General features: G+C 34.9%; 1 protein-coding gene across 1 annotated transcript in view; it reads left to right on the plus strand.

Moving 5' to 3' along the window:
• Positions 1 to 16,683, plus strand: part of NKTR (natural killer cell triggering receptor) — a 50,898-nt gene that overhangs the window by 16,821 nt on the left and 17,394 nt on the right. The window contains exons 3-7 of the mRNA XM_006868764.1: positions 1,048 to 1,155; positions 1,858 to 1,902; positions 3,620 to 3,707; positions 12,901 to 12,930; positions 13,484 to 13,629. Coding sequence (XP_006868826.1) covers positions 1,048 to 1,155; positions 1,858 to 1,902; positions 3,620 to 3,707; positions 12,901 to 12,930; positions 13,484 to 13,629 — 417 coding nt within the window. The remainder of the gene's footprint in view (positions 1 to 1,047; positions 1,156 to 1,857; positions 1,903 to 3,619; positions 3,708 to 12,900; positions 12,931 to 13,483; positions 13,630 to 16,683) is intronic.

Raw genomic sequence — 16,683 nt, forward strand, 5'->3', positions numbered from 1 at the left:
AGCGACCTGGGATAAGGTTTCCAAGGAGTAGCTGGTGAGTTTGAACCACTGAACTTGAAGTTAGCAGTCCAGTGCTTACCCAACAGCAGTACATCAGGATCATAGTTTATATAATTGTTGATGTTGTTAAGTGCCATCAAAGTCAGTTCCAACTCATAGCAACCCTTTATAGGGCTTCTTAGGCTTTTAAATCTTTGCAGAAGTAGAAAGCCTCATCTGTCTCCCATGGAGCGAGCGAGCGGTTGGCGGGTTTGAACCACAGACTTTGTCGTTTGCAGTCCAGTGCTTATTGTAGTTTATATAATAACATAGTAAACAATGGTTGGCTTTGCAGAATTTTACATATTGCAGTATTATGAACAAATTCAACATTCTAGATTTCACAAGAAATTTAAAGTTAAGAGGCAGAAAAGCTGTTCTTGGTTATATGTAATTTGATTCTTTTAAATATGTGGGTGGGGGAAGGAGAAAACATCTGTAATATTAATTTTGAAATTGAAATAGCAATTTAATTTTAAAATAATTTATGTTTAGATGTACACAGACACATCTTAATAATCATTGTTTGATTTTTTTTATAAGCATTTATAATCTTTATTGAGGAGCCCCTGTGGCACAGTGATTAAATGCTCAACTACTAGATTTGAAAGGTCAGCAGTTCAAACCTACCAGCCAGCCACTTTATGGGAAAAAGATGTGGCAGTCTGCTTTTGTTAAGATTGCAGCCTTGGAAACCGTATGAGGCAGTTCTTTGTCCTATAGGGGCTCTGTGAGTAGGAATGGACTCTTCAATACATTGTTTGGTTGATTTTTTAACCTTTCTTGGTCTCCTTTGTCATTTGAAGTCTATACCATACAATTTAACATTCATTCCCTGGTTTGTAGTATTTATTGTAGTTTGTGTGTATGTGTGTTATTTGTCACTCTTTCTACTTCTTGTATCTCTTACAATGTGTAGCACACAGGAGGAATTTGACAAAGGTTAATTAGTTGGTTCTTTATGTGGGAGAATGTGTTTGTATCTGAACTTCATTTCTTTTTTTGCAGGGGAAAAAGGCCTTGGGAAAACAACTGGGAAGAAGTTATGTTATAAAGGTTCTACGTTCCATCGTGTGGTTAAAAACTTTATGATTCAGGGTGGGGACTTCAGTGAAGGTAGAGCTAAAAGTTACGTTCCTAATACCCCATCTATCTGTTTCTAGGGTATCTCATTGTGACTTTTCATTGTAAATATGGTATCACTCAGAGTACAGTGTAAATATTAGGTGGTGAGTGAATTATCAGTTGAATCAGTATTTTAGACCAAGAATATATGAAAAAGCAAAATACTAAGACATTTTATTTTGCTTTTGTATCATTTGTTTTAATAATACTATTTATTAAATTTCCTGGTAATATGCTCCAAAGTACTACTCAATTCTTTTAGTTGTTTTGGAATTTTGTTGACATTACTACGTTTGAAATAAGTGGGTTGCAGATATCGTTTTTTGGTAGAACTTGACTCATTTTAATTGAACAGTCTTTAAATTTCAGTTATTTGCAGTAATTGCAGGGTGTTAGTTCCTTCAGCAAATTTAAACCCTAAAAATTAATTTATGTGTTGTTGTTGTTGTTGTTAAGTGCCTTCGAGTCGGAGCCGACCCATAGCGACCCTGTACAGGGTTTCCGAGGGTGTAAATCCTTACGGGAGTAGAAAGCCTCATCTTTCTCCCGCGGAGCGGCTGGTAGTTTCGAACCACTGACCTTAAGGTTCGCAGCCCGATTCGTAACCACTACGCTACCAGAGCTCCTTAATTTATGTGTAGTATTAAGTATATTTAAAATTTTCACTGTAGCTTAATAGCTCATTATTTTCAGGTAATGGAAAAGGTGGAGAGTCAATTTATGGCGGATATTTTAAAGGTAAGGTTAATACTTTATGGTCTTTTGTTTCAATTCTGATATAAAACAAGTTTGATCATGTACTTTTAATGAGAAGAGGTTTACTTATAGTTCACTTTTGCATGAAACTAATGCTGCATGAAAATACTTTATTGCATGAATTTGGGGATAAATTATATAATATATAGCTTTTAATTGACAAGATTAATTAAGGCTAACTTTATGGTTAAACATGACTTTCAGCATGGAGGTTAGGCAACTATATACATGAAAACTCCTATCTTCCTGCCTAAAACTGTCAACATATTCTTTTGTTTATAGAGAATGTGGTCTTTTGCAAAATGAAAAGGTAAGAGAACAAAGCTCAGTAACACAAATTCCAATTCTGTTCCCTTGCACCCTTCCTAATAAACTATGGACAGCCTTGGTCAAGTTGTGACTGGATTTCTATATTGCTTGAAGACTTGGAAATTCTGTATATTATTTCATACATGCATCTGTCTCTTTTTCTTTTCCCAATGGGTTGTTAGTTCCACATCAGGGAAAAGAATGTAGTTGTGTTTTTTTGTTCTTTTTTTTTTTTCCCTAAACGAGCAACTTGTTTTAATAAAAGTTGGTATTTCCTCTTTTCTCAAAGGTTTGTATATTTTCTTTTGTATACTAGAAGTATATGATTGTCTTTTACTCCTACAGTAGTAGCATTTGCATAAATCTTAACTATTGCACTTGCCCCAAAAAGCCTTAGAAAAGTCAGTTGCAGAGATTTATAGTGGGGTCCAACATTACTGTATTTTAACACTATACTAGTTTCAGTGTTATAATAGTCTTTTATATTTCTTTTGGGGAAAAATGGATTACTACTCTTTTTCAGAAGCCTGTTCCCAAGGTAATTATTTTTAAGAGTTTTTATGTTTCTGTTTGAGCTGAAGGAAGATTTGTTTGTATGACTATTAAAAGGAAATGTAAATTTCGTTTTCAAGGCATTTCTCCTACTTAATCTTTAAGACAGATTTTTTTTTTCTGGTACTAGTAGGAAACAGCTGTTTAGTTGATTCCTTTAGCATGTAGCCATTTGAGGCTACTGCTGCAGGCCACTTTAATTTGACTGTTCCCTCTGGCAGATATCTGTGTATCTTAAAATTATATTTGCCATTGAAATTTTTGTTCTTACCGGACTGTCTATGTATTTAATTTTGTTATCCTGTTCATTTGAAGGACTCCACAAACTTATTTTATTTTAGGCATGACCTTACAACTAAACTTATGTCATTTTTAGCTCTCATTGTCTAAGCTTCCCAGCAGTTGAGCAGTGACTTTTTCATATTAGACACATAAGAGGATTAGTAAACCTCTCCAGTACATTAGGCAGGATCATTGGAAATTTGGAGGCAATGAGATTTACTATAGAGATTTTTCTAAAATGTCTTTCTTAGTTCTACCCTAAAGTTAATAGATTAAGTTAACTAAAGTATGTTACTACTAAAAGTGACTGTTCTAAGGCTGTTTGTATAAAGTATTAAATATATGTTCTTTTTCTCAAGGCTTTAATTTAGTATTTCTTGGTCCTTTCATGCTTTTGTGATTTGATTAGTTTGATTTTTTTCTAAGTATTCAGTCAAGTATCTGTACTGGCCAGAAGAAGAATTTCATCCTTTGCTTTCTGTTTATTACTGTGAACATTACTCTTTAAACGTGGCTTATAATTGGAGACTGACGAATTTGTTTTTTCTTCAAACAGATGAAAACTTTATTCTCAAACATGACAGAGCATTCCTTTTATCAATGGCAAATCGAGGGAAACATACCAATGGTTCCCAGTTTTTCATGTGAGTAGGCGTAATTGAGAGATGAGCTTTTCTTAAACAGAGAAGTGCTGTTCATGAGAAAGATGGTATAGTTAAGCCAAGTTTAATGCTAGAATGCCAACTTGGATTTTATTATTAATTTTTAATTTTAAAATAAGTAGTAAGCTGTATCAGAGTGGCATCAGCAGTTGAAGATTGGAACTTAAAAATATAACTTGAAGGAATACATTATTTTATAAATATATTATCATCTTAGGAAATTGGCCTTAACTCTTAACCAAATTTGGGGCTACAATTTACCAATACTAGAGATGTGTGATTTGCTGGTAAGCTAGCATTGTTTAAAAAAACGCCGAACTCTCAAGTCACTGTGCATAATTGACTTAACTCATTGTTACTCTGATTTCCACTGGAGTTTATAATGAGGTTATCACTTAGGAAGCTTCAAAATGCTAAACTTATTTTTTAAAGGTAAACTCCTTTACACAAACATGCACCTAGAACACTTTTTTTATCTGAAGATTCTGAACAAGACTTATGGCATACTTTAAGTTCTATTCTTGTCTAAGGGTACTCAAAAACTTAGTTTCGCATAGTCTCATAATATAAAATGTGAAAGATTGTTGTCCAACATGATACTTAATGCTTTAATTGGCTGTAAATCTCTATAGCTGTTTTATATATGTTGGACACATATTTTATTCACAGCTTATTTCAGAAAAAAGTTTTCTTTGTCATCTTTCTGAGTGGATGAGTATGAATGGCGCTTCCCTGTCTTAAAAAGGAGTAAATTGTTCATAAGTGTTTATTTTAAAACTTCATAGTTTTAATTTGTGTGAAAAATGTATTTCCTACCTGATCTGATAAAGTTCAGATAAGGGGCATTCCTTTCCTGAGAATGTCCTAAAAATGGAAAACCTGATAGAACATGATGATGTTTAGAGTTATACAGAAAAAAGGAAGACCCAAAACAATTGGTCCTATATCTTAATGTGGCTCCCATAAAGGACTTGGTTATTACACTTCTTTAGTAGGGTAGTTTTCTATTCTTAAACTGGTTAAAGGCCAAAAATAATACGAGCAAAATGTATTTGAAGACTTCTTCTATAGTAACTAATGTAGGAGCTGTTTATTCTTTAAGCTTTCCCATTTCCATTTTTAAGCTTATCTGAACTATGAACATGATAAAATAATGATTCATTGGTCAAGAAGCTACTATCTGAGGGCTCTAAAGTTTCTTTTAGATTTCCTTTTTTACATAAATATATTTAAAATTTGATTGACCATGTAACCGTTAGTGTTACTTACAGCACATATGTAACGTGTCAATATTATATAGAGATTAGCTTGTTTTTAAAATGTTAGAGATAAAACTAGTGTATCTACATGCATTAACTATAATGTGTGAGATTCATCAAAAAATATATAGTATTTATGTTACTTAGTACTTAAGTCTTTTCTAGGACTGTTTGGTAGCAAAAAAATTAAGGCCATTGCTGTTTCTCCATGGTATAATTTTACATTGGATTGCTATCAAATCAAAAGTTTTGATGTCTATAAATTAGGATTAAAATTTTTAAACTTGGTTTTATAATTAAGTGTAGATGGCACTAAAATCACTATGAACTTGTGATTGAAGAAAAGAGTTTGCAATTAAAGGCAATCTTGAAAGCAATTGAGTATTTTTGTACACACTGAAAAATCTTGATTTTTTTTTTTTTTTTTTCCCAAGTACTCTTTTATGCCCATTTGCTGTCATTATGCTGGCTGAAAGTACCAGTTCCTTTAAGTCACAAGATAGAATTAAACTCATGTTTATGTTTCTAAACAAAACATTTCCTTGCTTTCCAGAAAGGATAGGTAAAATGGATTATGGTATCCCATTAAAGAAAACTCTGTGAATCTCTTTGTTTTACACAAAGTCTAAATCCTTGTGGAGTTAGAAGTAGTAAAAGGTCTACTGTCTTGTCTTCAAGTTTTGTCTGTAATCACAGAGAGTGGTGTTCAGTGTTGCGGTTCTGAGGTCATCTGAGTGCTTGCCTGCCTTTTACCTTGTTAGCACTCTTTGTATGGTACCTTGAGCAGCAGCAGTTCTGGGATCTGACAAAGTACACTAAGTAAGAATGGGTGGACAATGCCAAGAGCTGCCTTTATAGTGCCGTTTTAACAAGGACTTCAATATTTCCTTGAAAAATTGTATTTAATGCTACACATTTGTTGTTCTGCACATAAGGAATGAATTCAATGTTTTTAGTGTGAGATACTGTGAAATACCACTCAAGAATTCTTGTGCTTTGTGCATTAACTATTGTCTTTATTATTTACACAGTTAAAGCCTCCCTTTCTAAAGCAAACATCATTTTTATTAAGCATAAAATTATCTATATATGTATATATTGCTTCCTGTTGCTGGAATAATTATGCATATAATGAAATTCAGATTTCCTTCTATAAAGCTCTTTGTAATTACTACAACAGCTGCTTATATCTAATGCTGTATTTATCAATGATTTTGTTTGGGGGAAGAAAACTGATTCTTTTTAAAAATACTACTTTTCATGAAGCATGCTAGAAGAGATACATGGTACTGTCCCCATGGATCACTGGTTTGTTTATATTGAGGTGATTTTAAAGGAATTTAAAGCCCTAGGACCAAAGTTACCCTGGTAACTCAGTGTTTAGTCATTTGATCCTTTCAATTTTTACTTTTAGGTCTATGTCTAAGAAGAAACCACAGTGAAATCTATAGAATTATAAAGTCATAGAACAGAAAGGGATTATGAAATCATCTAATCTACTTTTTTTTGTTTTGTTCTCTAAACTGTGTAAAGTCCAAATATAGAAATTGTACTAGAAGAATTGATAGCTTAAGAGCGAATGATGTACAACACACAACACATGCTCTGCATTTATTTTAGTTAAGTATTATAAACATCCAGTACTACAGAAAGGACACTAGGGGGAAGACTTTTTTTTTGACTGTTGGTAATAGTGTATTAATTCTGGATCTAATTTTTATTGTCTTTACAGGCATCAAAAGATAAACAAGATATTAAAATAGACATTGAAATAATGAGGTAGATAGCTTTGTACTAACTGTTCTTAGGGCTAGGATTAGCTGTCAGGAAGCCTTATTTTTTTCCCCGATGTACTTAGGTCAGTCTTTGCATCCTTTTTCTGTTTATAAGGTACCTTTCCCCACTTCAAGAGCCCTTGTGACACACTTGTTACATGCCTGGCTGCACCAGCTGCTCTGGTGGAGAAAGATGTGGCCCTCTGCTTCCCTAAAGAATACAGCCTTAGAAACCCTGTTTGGCAGTTCTCTTCTGCCCCACAGAGTGCCAGCGGGTTAGAATCAACTTGACACCATTGGGTTGAGTTCGATTTGATTTGGTTATCCCCACTTTCAAATTAAATATTTTTATACTTAAAAGGAAGAAAGTTGTTTTTGGTAGGGTGATCCTATTTATTTCTAGGTATGTGGAACAATTTTTGTACAAACATTGTCTTAACTAAAACAGTATTAATTGTATGATTTTTATATACCTGAAAGGGCTACAAAGATATGTCAGTTTCATCTTGCCTAAATCCAGGCAGCAGCAGTCTATTAGCTGTTGTTAGAACGTTATCTTCTCAGTATTTGTGTTGTAGCTAGTTCTGCTTTGCCTCTTAGTCAGACCCTGTATTAAATCAGGGGGTAGAGAGAGAAGCTACAGAACTTTGGTTGGCCAGTGTCATTGGTCTTAATAATTATAATTATAAAAACATACGAAAAAACAAGATAATACATAGAAATCAAACAAGTGTTTATTATATTTTTTTGAAGTCATAAGACTATAGGAGGGTAAGAAGTTCTAGAATAAGGTCTGTAACACTTAAGAATCTGACTTATATGTGGACACTCTCTTGGGTGAGAGGGATTACTGATCATTTCAGAGTAGGAGAGTAAGAACTGAGGGGAAGTTTGTTTTTAAGACATCTGCAAAGTTACATTGGTGTTTTGGGTAGCAAAAGTAGATGTGGGTAGAGTTGGATGCTTTTGCCTTCCACCTGTTTATGACTTTGTATGAGAAAAAATACTACTAAGTTTTAATAACCTGAAAAGTTCTAACACTGTTGTTTTTGTGGGGAAAGTATCTTCATATATTAATTTTCAAGATTTTTTGTGAAGGCAGATATTCATAAAACTTCACCATAAGCCGAGTTCTGTTATATCAAGTGTCATCTCTAACATCCAGTTTTACTATTTAGTGTTTGTGTGACATATATGTTAGTTAATCTGAAAGAAATTTTGTACCTAGTAAGTAGTGTTTGTTGTGTATTACATTTAACTTAGTGTTGAATTTTAGAAAGCTCTTCTATTTGGGTGTCTTTGGAACACATAGGTAGAGAATTGTAAAGTGGTTTGGTTAGTTCCCATTGCTCTTGTTCTGTACAGTTACCTCTTCCATGATAGTATGTGATAGTTTCAGAAGTTTAAGAGGGGAAATGTACATTAAAGGCTAGATTAGAAATAGTATTTCCTTCTTCTATGTGGCACTGTAGGATAAGCACTGGACTGCTTGCTAAATGCAAGGTTGGCAATTCAACCTGCTAGCTTTTCCTTGGAAACCCAATGGCAGAGTCGCTGAGTTGGAGCCGACTTGATGGCACTTAATTGTGGTCAGCAGTCAGTTAAGTGCCGTCATGTATCCTATCGTATAGTGCCACACCTAGAGTCACATATTTTTATAGCATTTATTGAAAGTTCCAAATTACTTGAAACATTTTAATCCTTTTAATAGTAATCCACATTTCAAAACTGAAACTTATTTTAAGATATTTCAAGATTTAAAACGAAGAATTTTGTTTACTGTCTAATACTGCTTTGTATGGTTTTGTACCTGGGTGAGTCCAATCATTTTGAGGTTATTGGCACAAGGAAAAACAATTCAAAGAATGAGAGAAATTTAAAAAAAAAAAAAGAATGAGAAATTAGAAATAATTTCAAAGGCCTGCATTAGATAACTTAAGTAAATTGTACCATATCAGTTTGATGGAACAACATGTAGTAGCTATTAAAAATGGTGATAAAAATTCTGATTATGTGAGAAAATGCCTCCCTTCCCCAGAAAAGAATAAAGCTCTGTAGGATAAAGACTGTGAACCATTAGTCACTCCATGGGAGAAAGATGAGGTTTTCTGCTCCCCGGAAGATTTAACAGCCTCAGAAACCCTATACAGGTTTGCTATGAGTCAGACCTCACTCAGTGTACTTAACAACATCTTAGTAGTAAAAGATATGTTTAAGGTCTAACATAATTAAAATTGATCAGACCGCCTGTATTCTTTGAAAAAAGTATTTTTTATAATGGGGAAAATCAGAAAGGATACAGGGGAAAAAATTCTGTGGCTGAGATTTGATAGCACACTCTTCTACTTTCATCTCTTTTGCCTTTTTATTCTCTGAGACAATCTCTAAAATTTTAGTTATGCAGCTTTGTTATTTTTAGTGATGTAACATTATAATTATATCAGTGACTTAACTACAAACCATATTTAATGGCAGTGAGTAGTAACTACATTCTAGCCATTTGCTTGTTACCCTGATAGCGGCCCATTGAGATATTTGGCCAAAGCAAGTGTAGAAACATAAAAGATTCTTTAACTATTTGAAGTAGATTAGTAAAATGTTCCCTAGAATTTTATATCAGTTTTGAACTTCAGCTCCACGTTTTGTGTTGAAATTTTTGCTTTCAACTGGTAGTAACTGCTCCTGGGCATTCTGATTTTTATAATTTAGGGTGTATTCAGGATACACGATTCTCTTATGAAGATATTAATTGTCATAGATAATATTTGGTATTTGTAAAAGGAAATGTAATGTTTTGTTGGTAGTTTTATTGACATTCTAATGCTAAAATATTAAGAATCTGAGCAGATTCCATTTTAGCCACAATGCTTTACTTAAGCATAATTCGTCTCTACATATGTGTCCTATAGGAAAGAAAATTTAGAGCCCTCCATTTTAAAAAGCTTTCTTGCTTTACATAGAACTTGGAAGTCTTTAATTTCAAAGTTATATTGATATTAAAACATAGATTCAGTCTTGTCTTAAAAGTGTATTACAATTTATTTCTTGCCATTTTTGTGTAAAATTTACAGAAAGAGTGTTACACCGTGCGCTCCAAAGGTAATGTCTCATTACTCTAAGGCTCTCTCTTTTTTTCTTTCTTTGTCTGTATCTTTAATCTATTGTTATATGCATTGCATCATTTTAAGGGAAAAAACGTACTTTCTGCTTGATCTGTATGGCAGCAATACATGTAAAACAAGTGTGTTTTATTATTCATGATATTAATTCTGGGAAGCATAGTTTCATTTCAGTGGCTTGTTTCACCAAGTTTGTTTCTACACATCATCTGGTGTGGGGTGGGGTTATCATTTATGTAATGGTTCTAGAGTTTATTTTAGTGCAGAACTATTAATTTCTGTATATGATCAAAAGCTTCTTTGTAAATAACCCCTTGCATATATATTTATATAGTATATTCAGGGGTGGATGAAACTGGAAATCCAGTTTTTGTAAAGACAGGAGAAATGAAATGTGTAAATATTGTAAGGTTGTTTTAATTTGAAATATTCTTTGTGGTTATATATCCATTAGGCACACTGTCATAAGCATGTGTAAACTTACTGAGTGTCTGTCAGGACTGCACTGGTTTAAACACCTATATAGTTTTTAAAGTGTAACACAATTCAGAGTTGATGGGATGGGATCTCTTTGCCCATTGTTGTAGAATTGTATAGCTTGGACTCTGAGCATATCCCCTCCCACACCTTTTTATTTTGACTCTATTTGGTAAATGTCCTCTATTTATCCACACCTGATGTCGGCCAGTGCCAATCAGCTTGCTTTACATTGGGCTATCTACTTCTGGAACATAGGCAGACAACCCTAGAGGGCTTCTTTTTTTATTAAGGTACTTTCATTCAGTATTCTTAATATCTGTCTAACCAGTTAAAATACAAAATTTCATTTATGCATCCTAAATTGCAGATGTAAGTAATGGGCTTAATTATTTCCCTCAGTGTAGACACAAAGGGCCAGCTATGTAAGTTGTCTTTGAAAGAAAGGGTTGCTCTTAGATTAATTTTCCTAATTATTGTCGGACTGAGTTTGTTTGTTCTTCAGTTTTTGTTTGAATTGAAAACCACACTTGAATCTGTCATAAAGGTAGCTGTCCCATCCTCATATTGAGTCTAAAATATTGTGTTGTTTCATTGCTACCATCTCTAGAATGTTTTATCTCACCATTTGCTTCAGTGGTTTGCAATGTCCAAAGGTTTGCCATGAAATGATTTCGCGGCAGTTAGCTAGAAGAGCAAATTGAGTTGGGGTCTGTGTAGTTTAGAAAACTGTAAGGTTTTCTCAAATATCAGAAGATCTGGGAAGGTTGTGAGAGAAAAACTAAGGGAAGGAGGGGGAATATATCTAATCAGCATATATCGAATCATTCATCGTTTCACTGCAGCGTACTTGAGATGCATCCTTACATTGTAGAACATTTTACCTTTTTAAAGCACTCTTTACATCTAATGAAACCAGTGTCTAGCTTATATACTAGTTTCTTCATATCTTTATAGTGTGATTTGATAAAGTTTTATAGTTATGGTAAGCACATTCTTATCTAAAAGTTACTTATTGTTCAAGGTACTTTCTGGATGCTAGTTTAATTAAGCTTTGGTAGTTCACCAGTTTGCTAGATTTTCCTTAATGTTTTTTCTTTTCTTTTCTTATTCATTTTTATAAGTACATTGGCTTGGATTTTCATCCCTCAGTGTCCTTAAGAAAAATTTTAGATTTGTGGTTTTAAAACACAATTTCCCTTGAAATTCTGGAATATCTTAAGTTGACATTTTAATTTTTAAATCTTAAATTTTGTAGTGCTCTTTCAGAACTGAATACTCTTAATGTAAGTAGGAGCATAACAGTTACTTTCAGAATAATTATCATCGTATTGTTCTGAATTTTAAAATTGTGTTTTACTGACTTGTATCTCTTAGAATTGAGTATCAAAATTTATATGGGAACTTATAGCATGGACCATTATGATATGGCCTGATATTCAAGGACCTTTTTTTTGTCTCAAATGTCTATTTTCCATTCTTAATTGAACTGCTTTCAGTGTATAATCAAGTCTAGTTATCTATTTTGAATTTCTTCCACTGCATTCATGCAGTGTGAAGATTTATGAAAATGCTATGAGAAAACCAACTGGAATTTAAATGTATCCTGTCGGCTTTCCCAGAGCAACTGTCTGGCAGTCTGTAGCTGCAGAAGTAGCCAGCTGGATATTTTCTGAGCCGTAGTAGTGTAGTGATTACGAGTCGGGCTGCCAACCTCAAAGTCAGCAGTTTGAAACTACCCAGTGTTCCGCAGGGACAAGATGAGGCTTTGTGCTCCTATAAAGATTTACAGCCTAGGAAACCCTATACAGGGTTGCTATGAGTGGGAACCGACTCCACGGCACACAGCCACCACCACCATAGTATCCATCATTGCTTACTTTGCTATCAGAAGTGTTGCACATTGAAGCGCTTCTTTTCCCTTGTCACATTTTCAGAGTTGCTGTGAGATTTTATTATAATCTCATGTTTTTTATCAGTAGAACGGCTTCAGAGTTCACCTTGGGGAAAGGGGCAGGAAGTTCTGAAAACAGGAATCCTCAGGCCTAGCTCCTTCCTGCCTTTAGACTGGCTCAGTATGAGACATGAAAAATAGAAAAACTCACTTAAGTCTTTTGGGCAAGTGGCAATCACATTTCTTCGCGTAGGACAAATGATAAGTGCTTTTTATTTTTTGCTTATTATCTTAATAAAGGTTGAGAGTTTTAATTTGGTTTTGGATTTTTCTTGTTAGTTTGGATTGGAGAGTAACTTTAATTTTAATGTATTTTTATAGCCATAGTCATATCAAACCTGTTGCATATATGTGTGTATAGTTTTCATGACATTGGAGAAATAGATCTGGTTCTGTAATTTATTATAATATCATGTTTTTTATCAGTAAAATGGCTTCTGTTACTGTTTTTAAGGTTTGGTGTATATTGTGTTTAACGTTTCCCCTTTTTTGTCTTTACCTCTTTGTTCTCTTCATGCTTTAAACCCTTCTGCTCTCTTCGCCTGAACACCTGGTTTTTGCCATCTTCTTGTGTTGATGTTTATTGCACAGTACCACAAAACCTGCACCACACCTGGATGGGTAAGAATTCCATGTTTGCTACTTTGGAATTGTGTTTGGGTGGACCACACATAAAACAGAAACAGAGTAAACTATTGATAGTCCTTCAAAAGGAAGTACTTTTGATCTCTGTATTAGAGCCAGGTTCTTCCTTGAGGATCACAGAGTGCAGTAGTCTAGAGACTCCATGACTCTCATGTCATGGTTGGGTTCTTTAACCTGGCCCATACATTCCAAGTTCTAATTCCCTTCTTGTTGCAGCATACATGAAACACTTAACGTTTTGTTTTCACATCTCTGGACATGCCATTTATAGTAATTGTCTTGATTATTATTTATAGCCTAATTATTGGAGTCCTGGTCTGATGCTGTAGGATGAATGCTGAACTAGAAGGCCAGTTTGAACCTCAAGATTGGTGGTTCAAACTTAACAGCTGCTCCTTGGAAACCCTCTAAGGGCCGCTATGAGTCAGAACTGACTCTACGGCACTTAACAACTACAATTATTATCAAACTAATTTTCTTTCTTTTCTTAAGTCCAAACACAAATTCTTTTTCATTTCTATTTTGGCAGGGTGCATGTTGTCTTTGGACTAGTTATTTCTGGTTTTGAAGTAATCGAACAAATTGAAAATCTGAAGACTGATGCTGCAAGCCGGCCTTATGCAGATGTGCGAGTTATTGACTGTGGGGTGATTGCCACAAAATCAGTAAAAGATGGTAAGAGCTGTAAAGGGGTCCAGGGAGCTAGAGTACAAGTTAACACATTGTTGTAGACTTTAACTTAACGATATCTCCTGGATTTTAGTAGTGGGAAAACTCATACAAGTAGTTTAACAAATACGCTTTAATGCTACTATGTTATATCCTTCATCCACTCCATCAGCAAATCTTGTCTGTATTTTGTGTTATTGCTGCTGGTAAGTGCTGTCAAATCAGTTCTGAGTCATAGAGACCCTTTGCACACAGAATGAACACTGCCCAGACCTAAGCCAGCCTAACAGTTGTTACATTGGAGTCCATTACTGCTGCCACTGTAGCAGTGCATCTTGTTGAGGGACTTCCTGTTTTTCCCTGGCCCTTTACGTTACCAAGCGTAATGTCCTTTTCCAGGGACTTGTCCCTCCTAATAACATGTCCAAAGTATGAAAGATGAAGTCTCGCCATCTTGGTTTTCAAGAACATTCTGGCTGTGCTTTTTCCAACACAGATGTATTTGTACTTCTGTTAGCCTACAGTAGTTTTAATATTCTTCTCCAATACCATACCTGAAATGCATCAGTTCTTCTGTGGTCTTCCTTATTCACTGTCCAACTTTCACATGCATATGAGGCTACTAAAAATACCATGGCAAGGGTCAGGCGCTGCTTAGTCCTCAAACTGATAGCTTTGCTCTTGAACACTTTGAAAAGATCTTATGCAGTGAATTGGCGTAAATGCAATATGATGTTGGATTTCTTGACTGCAGCTTCCATGAGCATTAGGAAGTTGTCCTTGACAACTTCATTCTTTTCTCTGTTTATCATGTTATTTATTGGTCCAGTTGTGAAGATTTTTGCTTTCTTTATGTTGAAGTGCAACTAATACTGAAGGCTGTCTTTGATCTTCATCAGTAAGTATTTTAAGCCTTCTTTGGCTTCAGCAAACAAGGTTGTATCATCTGTATATCACAGGTTGTTAATGAGTCTTCCTCCAATTCTGATGCCACATTCTTCATATAATCCAGTTTCTCAGATTATCTGTTCAGTTTACAGATTGAATAAGTATGGCGAAAGGATACACACCCTGGCATACACCTTTCCTGACCTTAAACCATTCACTAACCCCTTGGTCTGTTTGAATAGCTGCCTCCAAGATTTATATACAGGTCTCTCAAGAGCACAATTAAGTGTTGTGGAATACCCATTCATTGCAATGTTATCCATAGTTTGTCATGACCCACACAGTCAAAAGCCTTTGCATAGTTAATAAAGCACAGGCAAACATCTTTCTGTTATTCTCTGTTTTTAGTTAAGATCCGTCTGACGTCAGCACTGATTCCACAACTTCATCTGAATCCGGCTCGGGTCTCTGGCAGTTCCCTGTCGATGTACTGGTGCTGCTGTTTTTGAATTAATGTCAGCAAAATTTTACTTGCATATGATATTAATGATATTGTTCAATGATTTCTACATTCTCTTGGGTCACCTCTCTTTGAAATGGGCACATTGGTAATTTCTTGGTGTAGATGAGTTGAGTGCCTCCAGTGCTACATCATTTTGTTGAAAGATTTCTGTTTGTATTTCATCAGTTTTTGGAGCTTTATTTTTCACCCGTGCCTTCAGTGTAACTTGTACTTCTTCCTTCAGTACCATGGGGTTTTTTTTAAATCATATTACCTTTTAAAATGGTTGACTGTTGACCATTTCTTTATGGTATAGTTACTATATAACTTTGTCTTATTTTGATGCTTTCTTCATCATTTAATATTTTACCCATAGAATCCTTCAATATTTCAATTCTTTCAGCTTGAGAAATGAGTGTGTTCCTCCCTTTTGGTTTTCTAACTTCAGGCCTATGCACATTTCATTATAGTTGAGTTGACTTTGTGTTCTCAAGTTGCCCTTTGAAATTTTCTCTTCAGTTCTTTTGTGTCATCATTTCTGCTAGTTGCTTTATTTCAAGATCAAGTTTCAGAGTCTTTTCTGATACCCATTTTTGTTTTTTCTTATCATTCATGTCTTTTTAATGGCCTTTTGCTTTCGTCCTGTGTGATATTCTTGATGTCATTCCACAAGTCTCTATATTCAGGTAAGATATGTTCAGGGTTGTATTTTGGCTCTCAATGGACTTGTATCTTCAGCTTCAGCTTGAACATGTATATAATCAATTGTTGGTCTATGCTACAATCTGCTCCTGGCCTTGTTTTGACTGATGTTATTGAAGTTTTCCACCATCTCTTCCTACAGATGTAGTCAATTTGATTTCTTGTGTTTTCCATTTGCTGATGTCCATGTGTATAGTCACCTTTTATGTTGTTTTCAAAAGGTATTTGCAATGAAGAAGTCGTTGTCATGCAAAATTTTATCAGTGATCTCCAGCATCGTTTCTATCACCAAGGCCATATTTTCTACCTGCTGGTCCTTCCTCTTTGCAGTCCAATCACCAGTAATTATCATGCATCTTGATTATCTTACCTTTTATTACTTTCCTTGCTTGTAGCCTGTCTCAAACCACCATTACCTCTTACCTGGGTATCTGAAGCTGGATTCTCTAGCAGCAAAACCAAGGCTAACTACCAGGTTGGTGGTTCAAACACACTAGTTGTTCCTCAGAAATCCTATACAGGGTCTCTATGAGTCAGAACTGACTGGACAGCATAAAACAACAACATGTATGTCTGTCTATCTATCTTCCTATAGTTGTTGTTGTCAACTGCTGTCTAGTCAGTTCCAACTCATAGAGACCCTGAATAGGGTTTCCAAGGAGCAGATGGTGAGTTCGTAGGGGTCCTGGTGTGGCACTGTAGTATAAGCACTAGATTGCAAGGTGGTTATGAATCCCAATGTCAGAGGCTCAAAACCACCAGATATATCTATATCTATCTATCGAGAGAGAGATTTATCTCAAAGAAATGACTCACACAGCTGTAGTGGCTGGCAAGCCCCAGTTCTGTGGGTTAGGTGTCAGGGGGAAGCTTCTCCTGACTCATGTAGCTTTAGGGGCTGTTGTATCCAAGATAGGCAGGTAAGGTGGCAGGTTGCTGTTTCACAGGCTGATGAATTCCAAAAACTA

The sequence above is a fragment of the Chrysochloris asiatica genome, unplaced genomic scaffold, assembly GCF_000296735.1.
Source record: "Chrysochloris asiatica unplaced genomic scaffold, ChrAsi1.0 scaffold00124, whole genome shotgun sequence".
Taxonomy (NCBI): domain Eukaryota; kingdom Metazoa; phylum Chordata; class Mammalia; order Afrosoricida; family Chrysochloridae; genus Chrysochloris; species Chrysochloris asiatica.